General features: G+C 38.5%; 1 protein-coding gene across 3 annotated transcripts in view; it reads right to left on the bottom strand.

The window, feature by feature from the left end:
• Positions 1–16,299, bottom strand: part of cadm4 (cell adhesion molecule 4) — a 301,336-nt gene that overhangs the window by 97,150 nt on the left and 187,887 nt on the right. For 2 of the 3 annotated variants that reach the window (XM_056474921.1, XM_056474923.1), the window contains exon 1: positions 2,302–3,810. The exons of the other annotated variant lie outside the window; for it this stretch is intronic. In XM_056474921.1, coding sequence (XP_056330896.1) covers positions 2,302–2,383 — 82 coding nt within the window. In that variant the 5' untranslated portion in view covers positions 2,384–3,810. Of the gene's footprint in view, positions 1–2,301; positions 3,811–16,299 lie in introns of those variants that run through there. 3 annotated transcript variants of the gene reach the window in all.

Genomic DNA, 16,299 nt, shown 5'->3' with positions numbered 1-16,299 from the left:
TACTGCCGTTTCCTTCCTCCCCAGTGTTCTGCTCATTTTAATGGTTGTATTAACAATTCCCTCTTAACTTCAATCTCTTGTTTTACAACTCTCCACTGTTCTTTCTTTTTTACCAAACCGTCTGCTCTCTGCTTGAGTTTTCCACATGTCATTACTTTTCTTTGCTTCTTCATCTTCAACATCCCCTCCATCGACCTTCATCTAGAGTAGAATTATTTCTCTTTTCAGAAGCATCGTTAGTCTAAAATGCTGTGGTTGGTCCTATTCGCATGTTCCTTGTTTCTCTTGAGGACGTAAGGTAATTTCAACATTTACCGGAGGTAATCAGGGAGTTTATTGGCATCCAAATCCAGAATGTCAATGCTTTTCACACACCAGCTGTGTACAAATTTCTGGCCTAATTACCTAGTGGGTTTTGAGGCACTTTAACTGCTGTCCAATTTTTTTTATCTCTGAGCTTGCAAAAAGAGATCAAACCAGCCTAACGATGTACACTAACAGTTATGTTTTGTGGCAATATGCATGGATTTTAATATGAAGATTAAAATAGGATGTTATTATGGGAGAAACAGGTATGCAATTAAGTTAGATTAAGTAAATTAGGGTCTGTACTGTATGAGATTTCCATTTATATTTCTAGTGTGTGAACGGGTTGTAATGAAAACTAAAAATCGGACTAACTGGGGAACAGTTACCACTCTGAAGTCCATGCCATAGAAATAGTGCATGATCTAGCATGATATTAAAACTGACACCATAAGATAGTTACACTATTTAATAATGTTTTGGTAGATTGCTAATAAAGGACTGATGTCTAATTTTATACAATTTTACCTGTAAATTAATAAATATACAGCAGTTCAATTACTTGTACTGTAAGTTATAGTGGTATTGCAGTAATATGGAGATTTCACATTGCATTTAACAGTGTTATTAATTAATTAGCGCTTAGTTGTGCGCTAGATCATGGTACATGAAGTCTAAAGATGTGTTCGCTCTTGACAGGCCTGGTTTGAAAAAAAAAAACCCATCCACTTCTACAACTATGCTACTGTTTTGACAACTTTACATTTGTTATAAGCTCTTCGCAAGTTCTCAGCTGATTACAATACCATCACGTTTGCTCCAAAAAACAAGAACATTTAACCCAGCATGGTTTTGGACGTAAGATCTGTCATAAAATATACAACATTTTTAATTTTTATCCTAAAATACAGTGTGAATGAAGTAAACCAGGACTAAATGTGTCATTTTCAGCACTGTTTTGGATGTTATGCAAGTTCTGTCATAAATTATACAACATAAAAACAACTTGTTTTGTTTCATATCTTTAGATTCCATGCTAAATCGACAGTGTGAGCAATTAGTAAACCAAATGTGTAATTTCCTTTGAACCACAAGAGTGAACATACACTACTCTAAATGTCAAAACAGAAGATATCAGCATATTTACAATTAAATGTTAAAAACTCTGTTTTGGTTTATTAATTGGCAAAGTGCCATGGCTGTATAAAAATTGGTCCATCCATAGCAGATTCTGTCATCTTCTACCCAACATCACATCACTCCAAACTCATGTGCCCTTTATTTCCAATGGAGCACACACAAAAAAAGAGTCATTATCAAAATGTCAAATCTTTTCTATACAATGAAAATGTGGGTTGATCACAAGCTGTCAAGATCCGCGGCAATTTTGCTTGCTTTATTTCAAAAGTGCCTATTAGGTTGGGATTTGAACCCGGGTCTCTTTGCATGCTAAACGAAAAACGCTATTAGATTTGCATTTACATATCCAGCTGGTAATTTGTCAAAAACAAAACAAAAACGCTATATTTAAAGTGTATTTTCTCGTCAGAAGCACCAAGTGAATCAAGAAAAAAAAAAGAATGAGAAAAGTGCATGACACCACTATTTTCAATCTTTTTTTTTGTCTTTGGTCCACACTTCTCTCTGATCCCTCAATCATAAATCTGCCAGCTGGCTCGGCCTCCATTCTCTTCTCCCCGTATCCTCTTTTCTCTTCACACGCGCATCTCTCCGCTTCTTCCCATAAATTATCTTCCTCCGAGGCGGAGTGAGAGAGAAGGACAGAGAGAAGTGTCTGAGGAGATCGAGACCGTCGAAAATAAAGAGAGAGGGAGAGGCCGAGACACAGATGAGAAAGATGAAGAGAAATGAAAGTAGCCTGGGGTTTCATACGGTTACAGACAGAGGGAGAAAGATTCATTTTCAGGCGTGCTGAGAAATTACAAACAGAAAGGAGACAGATGGAGAAGTAAAGGCAGAAATTTGACGACTCACGGCAGAGGGAGAGCAGAACGAGGGATCGCAGCAGGAGGGATGAAGAGGAGGAGAGGAGGAGAGATCGCTGGCCGGGTCTCATTGTGTATTGAGGCTCGCTGGCTGATCAATGAGGCCTCTGTAGTTGATGACTGCACAATTCAGCACACGCTACACAGCCGACAGCTGAAACCGCAGCAAAATTACTACACTAAACACCAGCGCTCTTTAAGTGGCGGGTTAACTAAATCACTTTAGCGACTGCGTTTGAATCCTAATATCGCATGTGATAGCAAACCGACCAAAGGCGGCTAATTAAAAGAGTCCCATCTTCATGTTCAGGAGTGAAAAGAAACTCATTTCGCGTGGCAATTTCCACACTTAACTTTACTGTCACACCACTCAAACGAGAATGCTACCAACACTAATGGAGAAGTCGCTTTTAGATAATATCATACTTGTTGTGCAGAAGGCTGTTGGGTTTGTATCTGAAACGGTAGCCGGCTAACCACATCACAGATTTTTGAATCCCAATCGCTTATGAAAGTCCTGCTTTTCCTCTTAACACCTTGTCTGTTTCTGCGAGTTTGTTTTTGTCTTTGATGATGAGGTAGAGCCTGCTGAGATTCACCTCATCACTACACACACCTCAGTGCCAGAATGACACCGTGATACCGCAAACACAGTCTGGCTCGCTGGAACAATCATAAATCAATGCGCTATCTACTCTGCCAACTGTTTTCTGCAGATTTCAAAGGAGTATTTAAACTGCTAGACGTTAAATAACCGCATTTGAGCGACTTCAGAAAAGAAGCAGATTTACTGGTAGATGCTCAACGTTGTTTACGTTCTATAAACATTTCTATAACCAATCCAACATGATATTAAAGTTGAGATTGCGTGAAGCAAAATATCAAGATTATTTCAGACGTTCGTTTTTAAAATCTCAAGTACAATTCATTGTAGTTGCTTTGTAACTGATTGAGAAATGTGCTAGCACTTTGAGTGAATGTGTTTCTACAGCGTATGTGTGAAATATTGAAAGGTTCGACTCTAAAACACTAAAAATCACAGACGGTAGAAGCAGCTAAAGCGCAGGATGATCTCTAACAAAGAGTAATGTATTATCGAACCGCATGTGCCTTTGTGCAGGTGTCTTAAAGCCCTGGATAGCCGATCATACTAGTGTTCTAAGCACACCGTGATACTGAGCACAGCCGGGATCCTCACTAACACACACTGTGATTGACAGGACTGATATTCAATGTGTAGCAGCACAACTCCAGGTCTGTGCCTCAGGTGACCTCCTGATTCCATTCGATTTTCACCAAAGTCGACAAGCAACTTCCCAACTTCCTCCAAGGTTGGGTCAAAGTTAATCCATCTCTCCCCTTCTTTTATCCTTCACACTCTTTTTTAATAGTCCGATGATGGTCCTCTTATTCCTTCAACCTTTGTTTCTTGACGTCTGCTAGCAATCCAGAACTTAGATGTTTGCATAACCTCTCTTAAAACTGGTCAGACACACTTTGGGAGGAGAACTCTCTTATTTATATACTTGAGTGTGTGCGGGCTGGCAGATGCATATCCCACATATCGTTATTTTAGTAAAGGGCAGGGGAGGGTATGAGTCCACAATAGCAGTCATTCAGAAAGAGAAACAGTCAGTTAGTCAGTGAGCTTCACTGTCTTTCATTCTCACTTCTACTGTTGGTTGTGTCTTGCTAAAGCTCTCCGGATCATCAGCTTCTTTCTGATCAGTCTTTATCTGTCTGGCACAGAGAGCGTTTACAAGGTCACGAGGAACTGTTGTAAATGAATGCATTTTATTTTACAACGTGTTGTACATTCTGTACTATACTACGCTACGTGTGCCTAAATGTGCGAGTCTGTGTGCATTCATGTATGAACAGTATTCAGTGTATGCATATTGGAATATGGGAGAGAACAGAAAACTGTGTGAATGTGGAAAGACTAGTCAATTAGTTGATTAATTCATACTGCGGTTCTGCATTCCAGATGAACTGATCTTCAAGCTTAGAGCACAAAATAAATAAATATGCCTATCGATCGATCCACCCACATACCTATTCATCCAACTATCAAAATAATCACTCGCCAACCCATATACCATTCTATTTACCTACCTACTTACCCATCCAACTATATACACATTCATCCATCTTCCATCCATCTACCTAGCTACTCTTTCATCTACCTATCCACTCTCACCCACATACCCATCAATCCACATATATACCTACCCATTAATCCACTGATCTAGCAATTTACCTACATCTATCTGCATATACGTACAGTAGTGTGCATATCCACTTACATGTAGCCTCCTACATGTACATATATCTCCCTACTACCCATCTACCTATGCAGGTATCCACCAATCCATGCATGTATTGACCAATTTAACCATCTACCTATCATCCACCTTTCCATACACATGTCCTTCTACCCATACATCCATTCATTTATCTACCTAGTATATACTGCACCCATTCCGTTAACCCACCCACAGATCCATTCATCCATTTACCCATTTAAACACTTCCCTCTTGGTCTAGTTATCCATGAACCTACCTATCTACATTTATCTACCTACCCATTTACCTAAACATGTCCATCCTTCTGTCACAAGTGTGCCTTATGCCTCTTTTTGAGTGACGTTCCTGACCATTAGATTGCACCCTGGGGGATGGCTACTGACTGCAGCACAAGCCATAAATCCTGCCTCCTCCATGTTAATGAACGAGACTTAAAAAAATAAATTACACTTGCAATAAAATTTCCCGAAATATGGTTTTGGTCAATTTAGGTTATCAACATAGGTTCAGATCTTCATTTTTGTAAAGAGTATGTTATTAGCCAGTAATATAATGCTACAAAAATGGGGCGTGTCTTCATGATTGACAGTTGTGATTGACAGCTTCTCTAAGCAGACCGTCTTAGCTTCAGGAGGAGACTGAAGTACCAATGTTTGATTTATGTGTTATTTTACCATGATAAAATGGGTTGTTCAGCAGTAAACCATACTTTCTGACCTACAGGATCACTGTTTATTAATTAAGTGTGGGATTTATCAGGCTTTATCTTAGTTGTTTGCTGATACATGCAATGATCATTGTCTAGCAGTACTTCTTTTATGGGTATGAAATCATAGTTAGGAAGACAAAACTAATGTTAGCCTATGTCCACATTTGAACTTGATTTAAAGGACATCTCTGTCATTTTCAGTTTCAGTTTCAGCACGTTAGAGTTAATCTACTAATCTTCTAAATCATTAATCTTCTGAAATAATAATGTTCTAGAAACCGAATCTTATATAAAAATAGAGCTGTAAATGTTATATATTATTTTACCATTGGCTTTTTATTTTAAAACACCTAATAAACATTAAAATGAATGTAAATTTCTCTTTGCCAGATATAATTAAGGCATCGAATAAACCAAATGAAAATGGAGGCAAAGAAAAAAAAAGGGCCCTGCGAAAGGGAGGGAGCCCTGGGCCCGAGGATCCCTTGAGCTCAGGGCTCTCTCCCGGGACAGCATGCAACAAGCTATTTATAAATCATGAGCTAAGTGTGAACTCTTGAAAACCCATTGAAAAGAAACAGTGTAAAACAGTGTCATAATAAATAAAATTATTTAAAAAAATTAATTATGCTTTGTTTGTCTCTTATAATTACCTATAACGTTTATGAGATGTGGGTAAATGGCCAGCATAAGTATATTTCAAACCTGTGGGAAGCATTGAGCTGTATTAATACTGATGCTGAGGCTGTATACATGTATTCATTACACTTGTGTGCAGCATAAAACTATGTCCACAGTCCGCCTGCTCCTGTTCTTTTCTCATTTCCATCCCAATAATTTTTTCTCTTTGGCACCACACCCGACCAAATGTTGCCAATGCACTTCAGGGACATGAGTTGCAAGAGGGAAATGTTAAAAACTCATGAATGCTTCATGCACACTGCTTGTGATACCATAACATTAAGGTACTTAAAACTTAATCCAGCACCAACAGTTTAGACCAAGAAAGCCCAAGGCTGCAGGTGGGAAGGTGGGTGTCCGTGGGTGCAGGAATCCTGGTGCATCAGCAGAAAAGGTGCAGGGTATTTTTGATGCGCTGATCCTGTGTTCTGCTTATCACAGATTAAATTTGCGTTTTGTCCTTCAGGCTATGTAATAATGCGTGTGGGTGGGGGAGTGGTGAATTTAAGTCTCTTGGAGGAGAAGAAGGGCGTAGAGTAAGCGCGAGAGAGAGAGCGAAACGAGTGTGCATGGGCCCTGAGTGTGTGTGGAAGACTTTTTTGGCACTCTTTCTCTCTCTCTTTCCTTCTGAGTCTTGTTGTTTGTTAGTGCCAGGCTTTTATGCCAAGCCGGCAGCCATTACTCAATCAGACAGCTTCCTGTGAGCTCTTCTCATTAAAACCTCACACGAACTCTAAACCTATGAGCACAATTATCACCCTTTATACAAACACACATGGAAAACCCGGAGGCACACGCACACAGTTGACTTGCAACGAAAACACAGACCAAATAAAAACCCAAGTCCGCCAATGTTTAAGTTTGTGGGATACTATTAAAGCACTTGGAGTTGAACTAACCCCAGTCACCACCCCCAACACACACAGGCTGTTTACAGCACTGAATAGCTAAAATATTTCACTAAGGGCAACACTACTGTAACACTCTGTCTGAACTGAAAACTCTGAATCATTTCCATTATAATGAAGCTGTCAACATGGAAGAAATTTTGATGTGCTGCAGAACCACTGTTTTATGTCTGTCAGTTCAAAACAAAAGTTATTCTCTTACAAACATCACTTGTTGGGATGTTGGGTGGATTAATCAGGTATGTTGAAAAGATAAGCAGGTAGATTTGGGGATGGATGGATAGATGGATGGATGGATGGATGGATGGATGGATGGATGGACAGTCAGATGGACTGATTAATGTATATAGACAGATTGGCATACTGGATTGAACATGCAAGTAGATGACAAGTAGGATGAAGGGACATGGACAAAACCATTATACACTACCTGACAAAAATCTTGGCATTGATCCCAGTTGTTAGAGCAACAAATAATAACTTGACTTCTAGTTGATCATTTGGAGAAGTGTCAGAAGGTAGCTTTTTCCAACGAATCATCTGCTGAACTGCATCCCAATCAATACAAAAACTGCAGAAGACCTATTGAAACCCGCATGGACTAGGATTGGCCAGCCCAGTCACCAGACATGAACATTATTGAGCTTGTCTGGGATAAGATGGAGGAGGAGGCATTGAAGATGACTCCAAAGAATCTTGATCAACTTTGGGAGTCCTGCAAGAACACTTTCTTTGCCATTCCAGATGACTTTATTAATAAGGTATTTGAGTCATTGAAGAGATGTATGGATGCAGTTGTCCATGCTCATTTTTTTCCACTGCACCATGACTTTATATCCTATACTGTACATTATTTCTGTTAAGTGACAAGACTTTTGTCTAAGCAAAGTCAGATCTTACTCTCCTAATTAAATAATAAAAAATCAAAGCATGATCATATTTTATTTTGGTAAAATAAGCGTAATCTAGAGGCCTTTGCCTTTCATTTAAGCCACTTCTGATACCAAATGATCAACTAGAAGTCAAGTTATTATTTGTTGTATATGTATATATATATATATATATATATATATATATATATATATATATATATATATATATATATATATATATATATATATATATATATATATATATATATATTTTGTTATCATTATAAAAAAAAAACATTTATAAAAAAAGTTTAAAAGGGCATTACTTAGTTTTCATATAACAGCAGAATCATAAATTCCCTTAAAGTCACTTTTGAATACAAACTTGCTCAACAAAAGTACCAATACATTTGAAAACAAACTGCACTGACCCCAAAATTTAGAATGGTAGTGTAAATAATTAAAACTCTGCGAAATGCAGCAAATGGACTTCTGAATAGAGACAAGAATCAATGAGTTTCTGCTGAGACCAATTCATTAACATAAACCACCCGAATGAACTGATTCCCTGAAATGAATCAATTTGATTATCGCCTCAGCTCACTAGACTGTAAAGCTGTATGCGCGATATAGCGTGACAAATATGATATAGCTGTTTTGTCACGCTACACCACTACTTATTCCCCAGTAGCTTGTTACTGGAAAAGCAACACCATTAATATGATAAATTGCTTGTGATGTTCCTCATTTGTAAGTCCGTTCAGATAAAGCTTCTGCTAAATGACTAAATGCACTGTAAATATTAGCTGCTCTGCCTCGCAATGTCAACATGGGGTCTCCTGGCTGTATTTTGATCTCAGTCGTAACAATTGCGCGGTTGCCTTTGCACTGCTGCTTCTTTCAGTCAATAACTCCCAAAAACTAAGCACAAACACTTGCAGAGAGGCAAACACAATGTGTAATGGAGGCTAGCTTGTAAGAGCTCTGCAAGTAAACCACACTACATTGGCCTCAAAAGCTATGCTAACAAATGATGCTAAATGCTGTCGCTTTAGCAGCCTTGCTGCACACTAGCCTTCCATAACAGAAATAGCTATTTGAATATCACAAATGAGAGAGATTACTTTGGTCTAAGAAGCCAGATGGGAGTAAGGTTTTTGGGGAGTGATTGTAAGACAAAACACATGACTAAGATTGTGTTTGTCTTTGCACTACAGTAGGGTTAAGTTAGCATTGTAGCAAGTAATACTCCAATTCCGGTAAGTACACAGCCACCTGCAGAGTGGAATAAAGACACAGGAATAAAGTTGGTCAACAAGAAGTGTGTTCTCGCAGGTTCTGAGAGCACCGTTGTGTGCTGTTTCTCACCGGGATCAGAGTCTACTGAGCAGTGCTATGTGTTGTTTATCAAAAGGAACAGGAGGGCAGGAACGTGATCACCACACTGTTTTCATCCCTACTCGTCTCGTCCCCATTCTGCCAGTTATCTATCAGCCCACAAAGGAACTATTTCTTTCCATATGATAACATAATCTTCCTTTTCAGTTCCTCTCTGAATAGTGCCCTTTAGTGGCTTTTTATCAACAGTGTTTCTCACTCTGTCTATCTGACTCTCTCTCTCTCTCTCTCTCTCTCTCTCTCTCTCTCTCTCTCTCTCTCTCTCTCTCTCTGTTTGCCTTCTTAGACTGTCACTCTGTCTCTTTCTTTCTAAATAACTCTCCGCTTTTTTTCCTTCTGTGCCAGTGACCTTACAGCAGGGCTTTGAACCTTGCTCTTTCTTCCTCCCTCTCCATCATTCTCTCATTCTCTCCCTCACGCTCCTCTCTGGAGGAAAATCACACACTCATCAGTTTTCCCCGCTTGGCTCTTGACGAGCAAAGTCGCAAGGAGAATATTAATGGACTTCAGCAACCAATTAACACCTAACTCACATAACAACCTTTTATACAAGCCAGCATGCTGGGAAATGAAGGAGAGAGGGCAACAGAAAGAGAGAGAGAGAGTGCGAGACGAAGAAGAAGCCGTTTAATTTGACATTTATGCGGTGAGGATGGAGATGACGGAGGTGTCTGGGACAGAACAGCGAGAGACGGAGCACATGATCATGTTAAAACGAGTGGGATGAGGAATCATGGGATGTAACTGTAATCACAATTAATCAAGAGTTGCGCTTCTAGTGCTATCCAGACTGTTGAGAGTATTAGAGTGATTAAAATGAGTTCATTATTCAACTTGCATAATTAAATTCCAATTCCAATTAAATTACCAAGAAAAATAATTGAAAGGGATCTTATTGCTATTGTGAATGTGCACTATGAATCTAAAATGAGTGATCCGTTTAGTAAAAGGGTCATATGTTTGTAACGGGCATCATTATAAAATCTGTTTTATGGAAGTTTTAAATATATGCGCAATTAAATTAGCAAATCAATCAATCAGAAGCTTCGGTATAAAGTTTTATTATATGATGATGTACTAATGCCACAGCAATATCAACAACACAGGCTCATTCTGATTACGTACTACTATATACATTTCTGGAGAGAGCAAAATATGTCCCAGGAGCTCTGTTTTTTTGCAGTTTTTGTTTTCGCGAATCCACCAGAGACCTCAAATATCTCTCGCAAATGCTATTCGCGCCTGCTCTTCTCACGTAAATCCACCAGAGACTGCTGTTGACTAACTCACTGACTGATTGACCAACCGACCAGTAACCCCACCCTCTCCCTTCCCTAAACCCAACCAATCGTATTTTGAAAAACACATATTGACCCACCTATACCCTTCCCTAAACCCAACCGCAGTATTTTTAAAAGCAATCCAGAAAAAGAAAAGCCCTCGCCTGATTTTTACCACATTTTCAGATTTTACCACATTCTCACCCTGTTATTTAATTGTTTATTTTATTTTTTGGCTTCTGTTTTCTTTCTGCTGTCAACTCCGCTCTGCATCTCAAGTCCGCCAACGTACGTGTCGAGCTAACTGGACAAATTGGTAAAAGTGGGAAAGCCGTTCACATGCAGGTAATGTAATTGGCAAACAAAGGAACGGCATCGTACCACCTCGTATTGTTTGTTTTAAAGACAAAATTCAGCCATATGTAGCTCTGGCTACATAATTTGCGATCTCCTGAAATGTATAAGGCTACGTTTCAGAATGAGCCTATGTTGACATTTTAACCTGCAGCCCAGGACTGGTTACTCACTGAAGCTAAGCAGGACTGGGCCTGGTCAGTACCTGGATGGGAGACCACATGGGAAAGCTACGTTGCTGTTGGAAGTCGTGTTAATGAGGGGAGCAGGGAGTGCTCAACCTGTGGTCTGTGTGAGTCCTAACGCACCAGTAAAGTGAAGGGCACACCATACTGTCAGTGGGCGCCGTCTTTCGGATGAGGCGTTAAACCGAGGTCCTGACTCACTGTGGTCGTTAAAAATCCCATAGCACTTCTTAATTAAAAAGTAGGGGTGTAACCCCGGTGTACTGGCCAAATTCCCTCCATCGGCCATTACAGATCATGTTCAAGTCTCTTCACTCCACCAATAGCTGGTGTGTGATAAGCGCATTGGTGCCATTTTCCTGTGGCTGCCGTCGCATCATCCAAGTGGATGCTGTACACTGGTGGTAGTGTGGAGAGACCTCCCCTTATAATTGTGAAGCGCTTTTGGTGTATGGCCATACACAATAAATAAATATACATTACATTACAATTCTAGAATATCATTGAGTCTATAAGGTGTAATTGTCTAATAATTGTACTTTAAAACCTGTTAAAAAACTTTGTGTTTTCTGACTGTCAACAAAGATGTTGTAATGGCCATAAAATGTTTGCTTTTTTGTTATTTAAACAGGTTTTGCATCCTTGTCATCTGGTATATTTTGCAATATTTCCCATGGTCAAATATAATACATGCATACATCCATGTATAATATAATAAATATACAGCATGAGAATCTAAATATGGCAAAATGTTCTGTCTGAATTGTATGCTAAATCAAATTTCTTTTTTGGGGTCCCTTATGTAAGAGCGGACCCAAAACAAATCAAAGCAAATCCAATTACTAAATCAAAATATAAATGGCCTTGGAATACCGAAAGAATAAAACCCGAACCATGATACAAGTTATAATGTCATTGAGCTTCAAAACAAGATTATGAAATGGCAGAATATGTCGTCACTGTCAGAGACACTGAATACAGATTCACTTAATGCATCTTCACTGTCAGAGATGTATGACACAGAATATCTCCCACAATCTCAGAGATACACAAATACAGACAGTTCTGTGAAAACAAGGCCTCTGTAAGCAATTAAGGACTTGTTAGAGGATGTGCGACAGTCACTGAGCTTTTCCAATAAACTGTTTGACTCACTTAGATCTGTTTACACCAGAGATAAGACTGGGACTGAGTATCAGTACAGATTTAATGATTCCGTTCAATTTTTATTCAATTTGGCTGGATAAGATTCAGACACTTTTCAACCACCACTTACAGTAACGGTCTTAAACTATTTAGGCAAAATACTTTAGCTGGTCATATCCTACAGTATGTTCATCGTTGGACTATTCTCAACATGTTTGTTTTTGTAGATAGATGGTATACTTGCTGTATAGACGGTAATACACTTCTAACTAAACAATAAGACTCAAACTACACAATTTTAGTTTGTGTATGTGTGTGTATGTGTGTGTGTGGTGGTGGGGGGGGGGTGATAAAAGCAGGGCTGAATTAACCAATGGGCATTATGGGCACAGGTACAGGGGCCCATGCGCACTTGGGGCAAAAAATGCCAATTTCGGAATGCCTTTAACTGTAAAAGGGTCAACTTTTTAAAGAACTGACATTGGGAATGCTTGAATTAAAATCCTTTTTTTTTTTACAAACCTCCATGAAAATCATCTATTATCTTGCAATTTTAACCAAAGAATCGTTTATAGGTATATTACATTTTTGTTTGTCCACAACCATGTGATATATTTTGAATTATTGCAAAGAATCACTTCATATGAGTCTTTTGTTTGTCCTTGGGCTACGCTGGATGCATGTTTGTTTTTATGTGCTGCCCACAAAGACAACTTAACAATGTTTCTGCCTATAATTGTGGGCTTTGTATAACATTGAATACAGACTGCAAAGCTACATTCACACTACTAAAATATATAATAAAATACAAAAATTTGATTTACTTTTCTGTGCCAATTAAGAATCAGAAGGCGTGCAGCTGCTGATGAACAGTGCTGTAACGTTTTAACTTGATATATTGTCAAAACTTGCATTCACAAACAAAACAACAAGGCTATGCAGTTTACATTAGTGCGTCTTTGTCATCTCCACAAATCCACTGAAGGTAGGTGGTAGTAAACAATTAATCTAGCTTGATTTTAATAACTGACACAGGGAATGCTTGAATAAAAAAAAATCTCTGTTTTTACTCAGCCCCAGTGATAACCATCTATTATGTTGCAATTTCAACAGAAGCCTGCTTTCATTGCAGCTCTGGAACCTCACAACATCATTTGGCGTATTAAATTTAGGCATATTAGAGCTGGCACATTATTGGTGCAAAACGTACGCCAATAATTAGCTTTTTACAAAATCACATTCACATCACAAACACATTTGTGTCTGTCCAGTATTACACTGGTCGTGCTATGTTTTGATTCATTAGAAAGAACCAGCTTGTGGAGTCCTCTGCTTGTTATCTGACTATATTGGATGCATGTTTATTTGTACATGCAGTCCAGAAAGACAGTTTGTAAATGTTTTTTACCAATTATTTTGGAGTACATGCAGTGAATCAAATTTATTGTATCAAAGTTAGTAAAACTTACATTAACATTGTTGGAAAAATAGGATTTCTCTTTGTGCAACCTAAAAATCAGAGCTCCTGCTAATGAAAAAATAATGTCAGAATCTTCTTGATATATTATGAAAATATACATTATAAGAAGAATAAGGGTCAAAATTGGCAGTATCACTGCCTGTAACTATTGTACTGTATGTAATAAAAGAGATCGCTCTTTGCTTGATTTTAAAAACTGAATGCTTGAATACTCACAAACCAAAATGGGGCCTGATGGCCAAATGTACATACTGTTTACATCTCTACCAGAAAAACAAATTTTTATGACAACCCAGAAGGCACAAGAGGTCAACATGACATCAGAATGATGTTGTACCCCAAAATCATGGGGACAATGCATTTCGTTTGGAAATGAAAATGTCAGGCCGGCATCAATGTACTACCTAAAATTAATCAAATATCATCGTCTAATGATGTCACAGCTTAATGTTGTATGGACATTACCACTATGACGTCTGTCAGACGTTGGATTTTAGTTGCTATACCTGATGAATAAATGTCAGTATTTGACATCAATATGACGTTAGATTTTGGTCACTTTGCAACACAACCTAAAATCAACCAAATATCAACATCATTTGACTTTGTTACTGGACGTAAAAATAATGTTGTCCTTAGACACTGGCTAGACATTGAATTTTGGTCACCTGACGTCATGACCTAAATCTATCCTAATATTATGACTTTGTGTGCCTGCTGGGAAGATGCTTAAAAGGTTAGTTCACGCAATAAAAAAATCGTTTTATTAATTACTCACCTTCATGTCGTTACAAACCCCTGAGATCTTTGTTCATCTTGAGAACCAAATTGAAATGGGGTGAAATCCAGGGGTTCTTTGATCCTTCATAGCCAGCAAGGCTCAAAACACATCCTCAAAACCTACTTTAAAATATTATCAAGCTACAAGAATACTTTGTGTGCACATGAAACAATTTATAATCATATTTAATAGTGGAATTTAAAGTCTATTTTGAGTATTTTTTTGCTATTTGGGCATACTTTGAATGAGTTGGGAACCTTGGTGGATGAGGGATCTCACCGATTTCGTCTAAAATATATTCATTTGTATTTCAAAGACAATCTAAATGACATGAGGGTGAGTAATTAATAAAACAATTGTAATTTTTGGGTGAACTAACCCTTGAATAGAATGACACAATTTCTCTCACATAGGAATGTCACATTTCCCTTTTTTTCTCTTTCCAAAACCTCTATTGCTGTTTTTAGCTGTAAGAATTTGCATGTCTATTTTTATCTCATATATTATAAAGTGCTGTACTTCAGTTTGAGAACAGACACTTCCAGCCTATTTCACCAAGGTCTCCTGACTTTAAAATTTCTGGCCTCAGCACAGCCTTGTATTATGTTGTAATTTCCACTAAAGCCTGCTTGCTTAGCGAGTCTGGAAGCTTGCAACATTATTTGGCGTATTAGATTTAGGCATATTGGATTTGGCGCATTTTGGTGCCAAGCGCATGCCAAAAATTAGCTTTTTACAAAATCACTCTCGCTTAAATCTCACACACACATTTTCTGACTGTCCAGGATTACAATTCCAGTGTCCAGCACAAATAAATCCATTAAACAACAGCCCCGAATAATCCATTCAGCCGCTAAAATGTCAAAACGCAAGCGGTGCTTTGTTATTCATCTCAAGCCAGCGATATCTGCCACATTATTTATGACCATATATTCATATAATCATTTCTGTTTCTTTGCCTAATATTGGGTTACACTGGCACCACTTCATTGATTTGCCAACAGTGTGAGCAGTCACGGCCACAGACTGAGAACTGAATTAAACTCCATCATTGGCAACCGTCTCAGGGGAGGCTTTCAATGAAAGAGAAACATTTCCGAAAACAAATTACCTGAACAAAGGTGGGCCGAGACCCAAGCACGAAATGAAAAGAGTGATGCTGTGACAGTGGGACAGATGAAAAAAAAATGGCTTGAACAACAAGTGTGGAGCTAAAGGACACGTCTTTAACAGTCCAACAGGCCGACTGTCGACTGAGAGGAACAAGTGAGGAAATGAGAGCTGAGGGAAAATGAAATAATTAGAAGGCCTACCTGCGGCGTTCATTGAAATATGCAAATCCATTTAATTTTGCTTTGATTTGCTCTGCTGCTCCCATTTCTAACTTACCATCTCTCCCTCTCCCGTCTGCCTCTTTATGTCTCCCGCTCTTCTCTCATTCACGCCAGCCATATTAAACTTGTATTAATACACTGTAGGTATGTCAGTTCAATTACCATGGTTCTGTACAGCCCATGGGTACAGACAGTGTGTGTGAGAGAGAGAAAGAGAGAGAGAGAGACAGAACGTGAGTGATAAGATGTTTATGAAAATTGTTATGCCTGAATCATTGTTTTAAAAAGCTCAAACGTGATAGTTATAATCAGTCTCCCAGTGTGCATTCAGGTGAAACATATTTGGTAATGAAAATAGATGGGATTGTGTGTGTTTGTGTGAACTGGATGGGTGTGAGTGAGGCGTGGAGAGAGAGAGAGAGACAGATGTCTGTGTAGATTACAGATCAAGAGAGCAACCACAGAAACAGAAAGCCAGCTCACCTTAAAGGTGCAGTAAATAATTGTACTGCCACCAAAGCCAAATCTTAAAAAAAAAAAAAAGTTCTAATA

This window comes from Danio aesculapii, chromosome 16 (genome assembly GCF_903798145.1).
Source record: "Danio aesculapii chromosome 16, fDanAes4.1, whole genome shotgun sequence".
Lineage (NCBI taxonomy): Eukaryota > Metazoa > Chordata > Actinopteri > Cypriniformes > Danionidae > Danio > Danio aesculapii.
The sequence above is the reverse complement of the archived record's forward strand: the minus strand, read 5'-3'. Positions and strand labels throughout refer to the sequence as shown.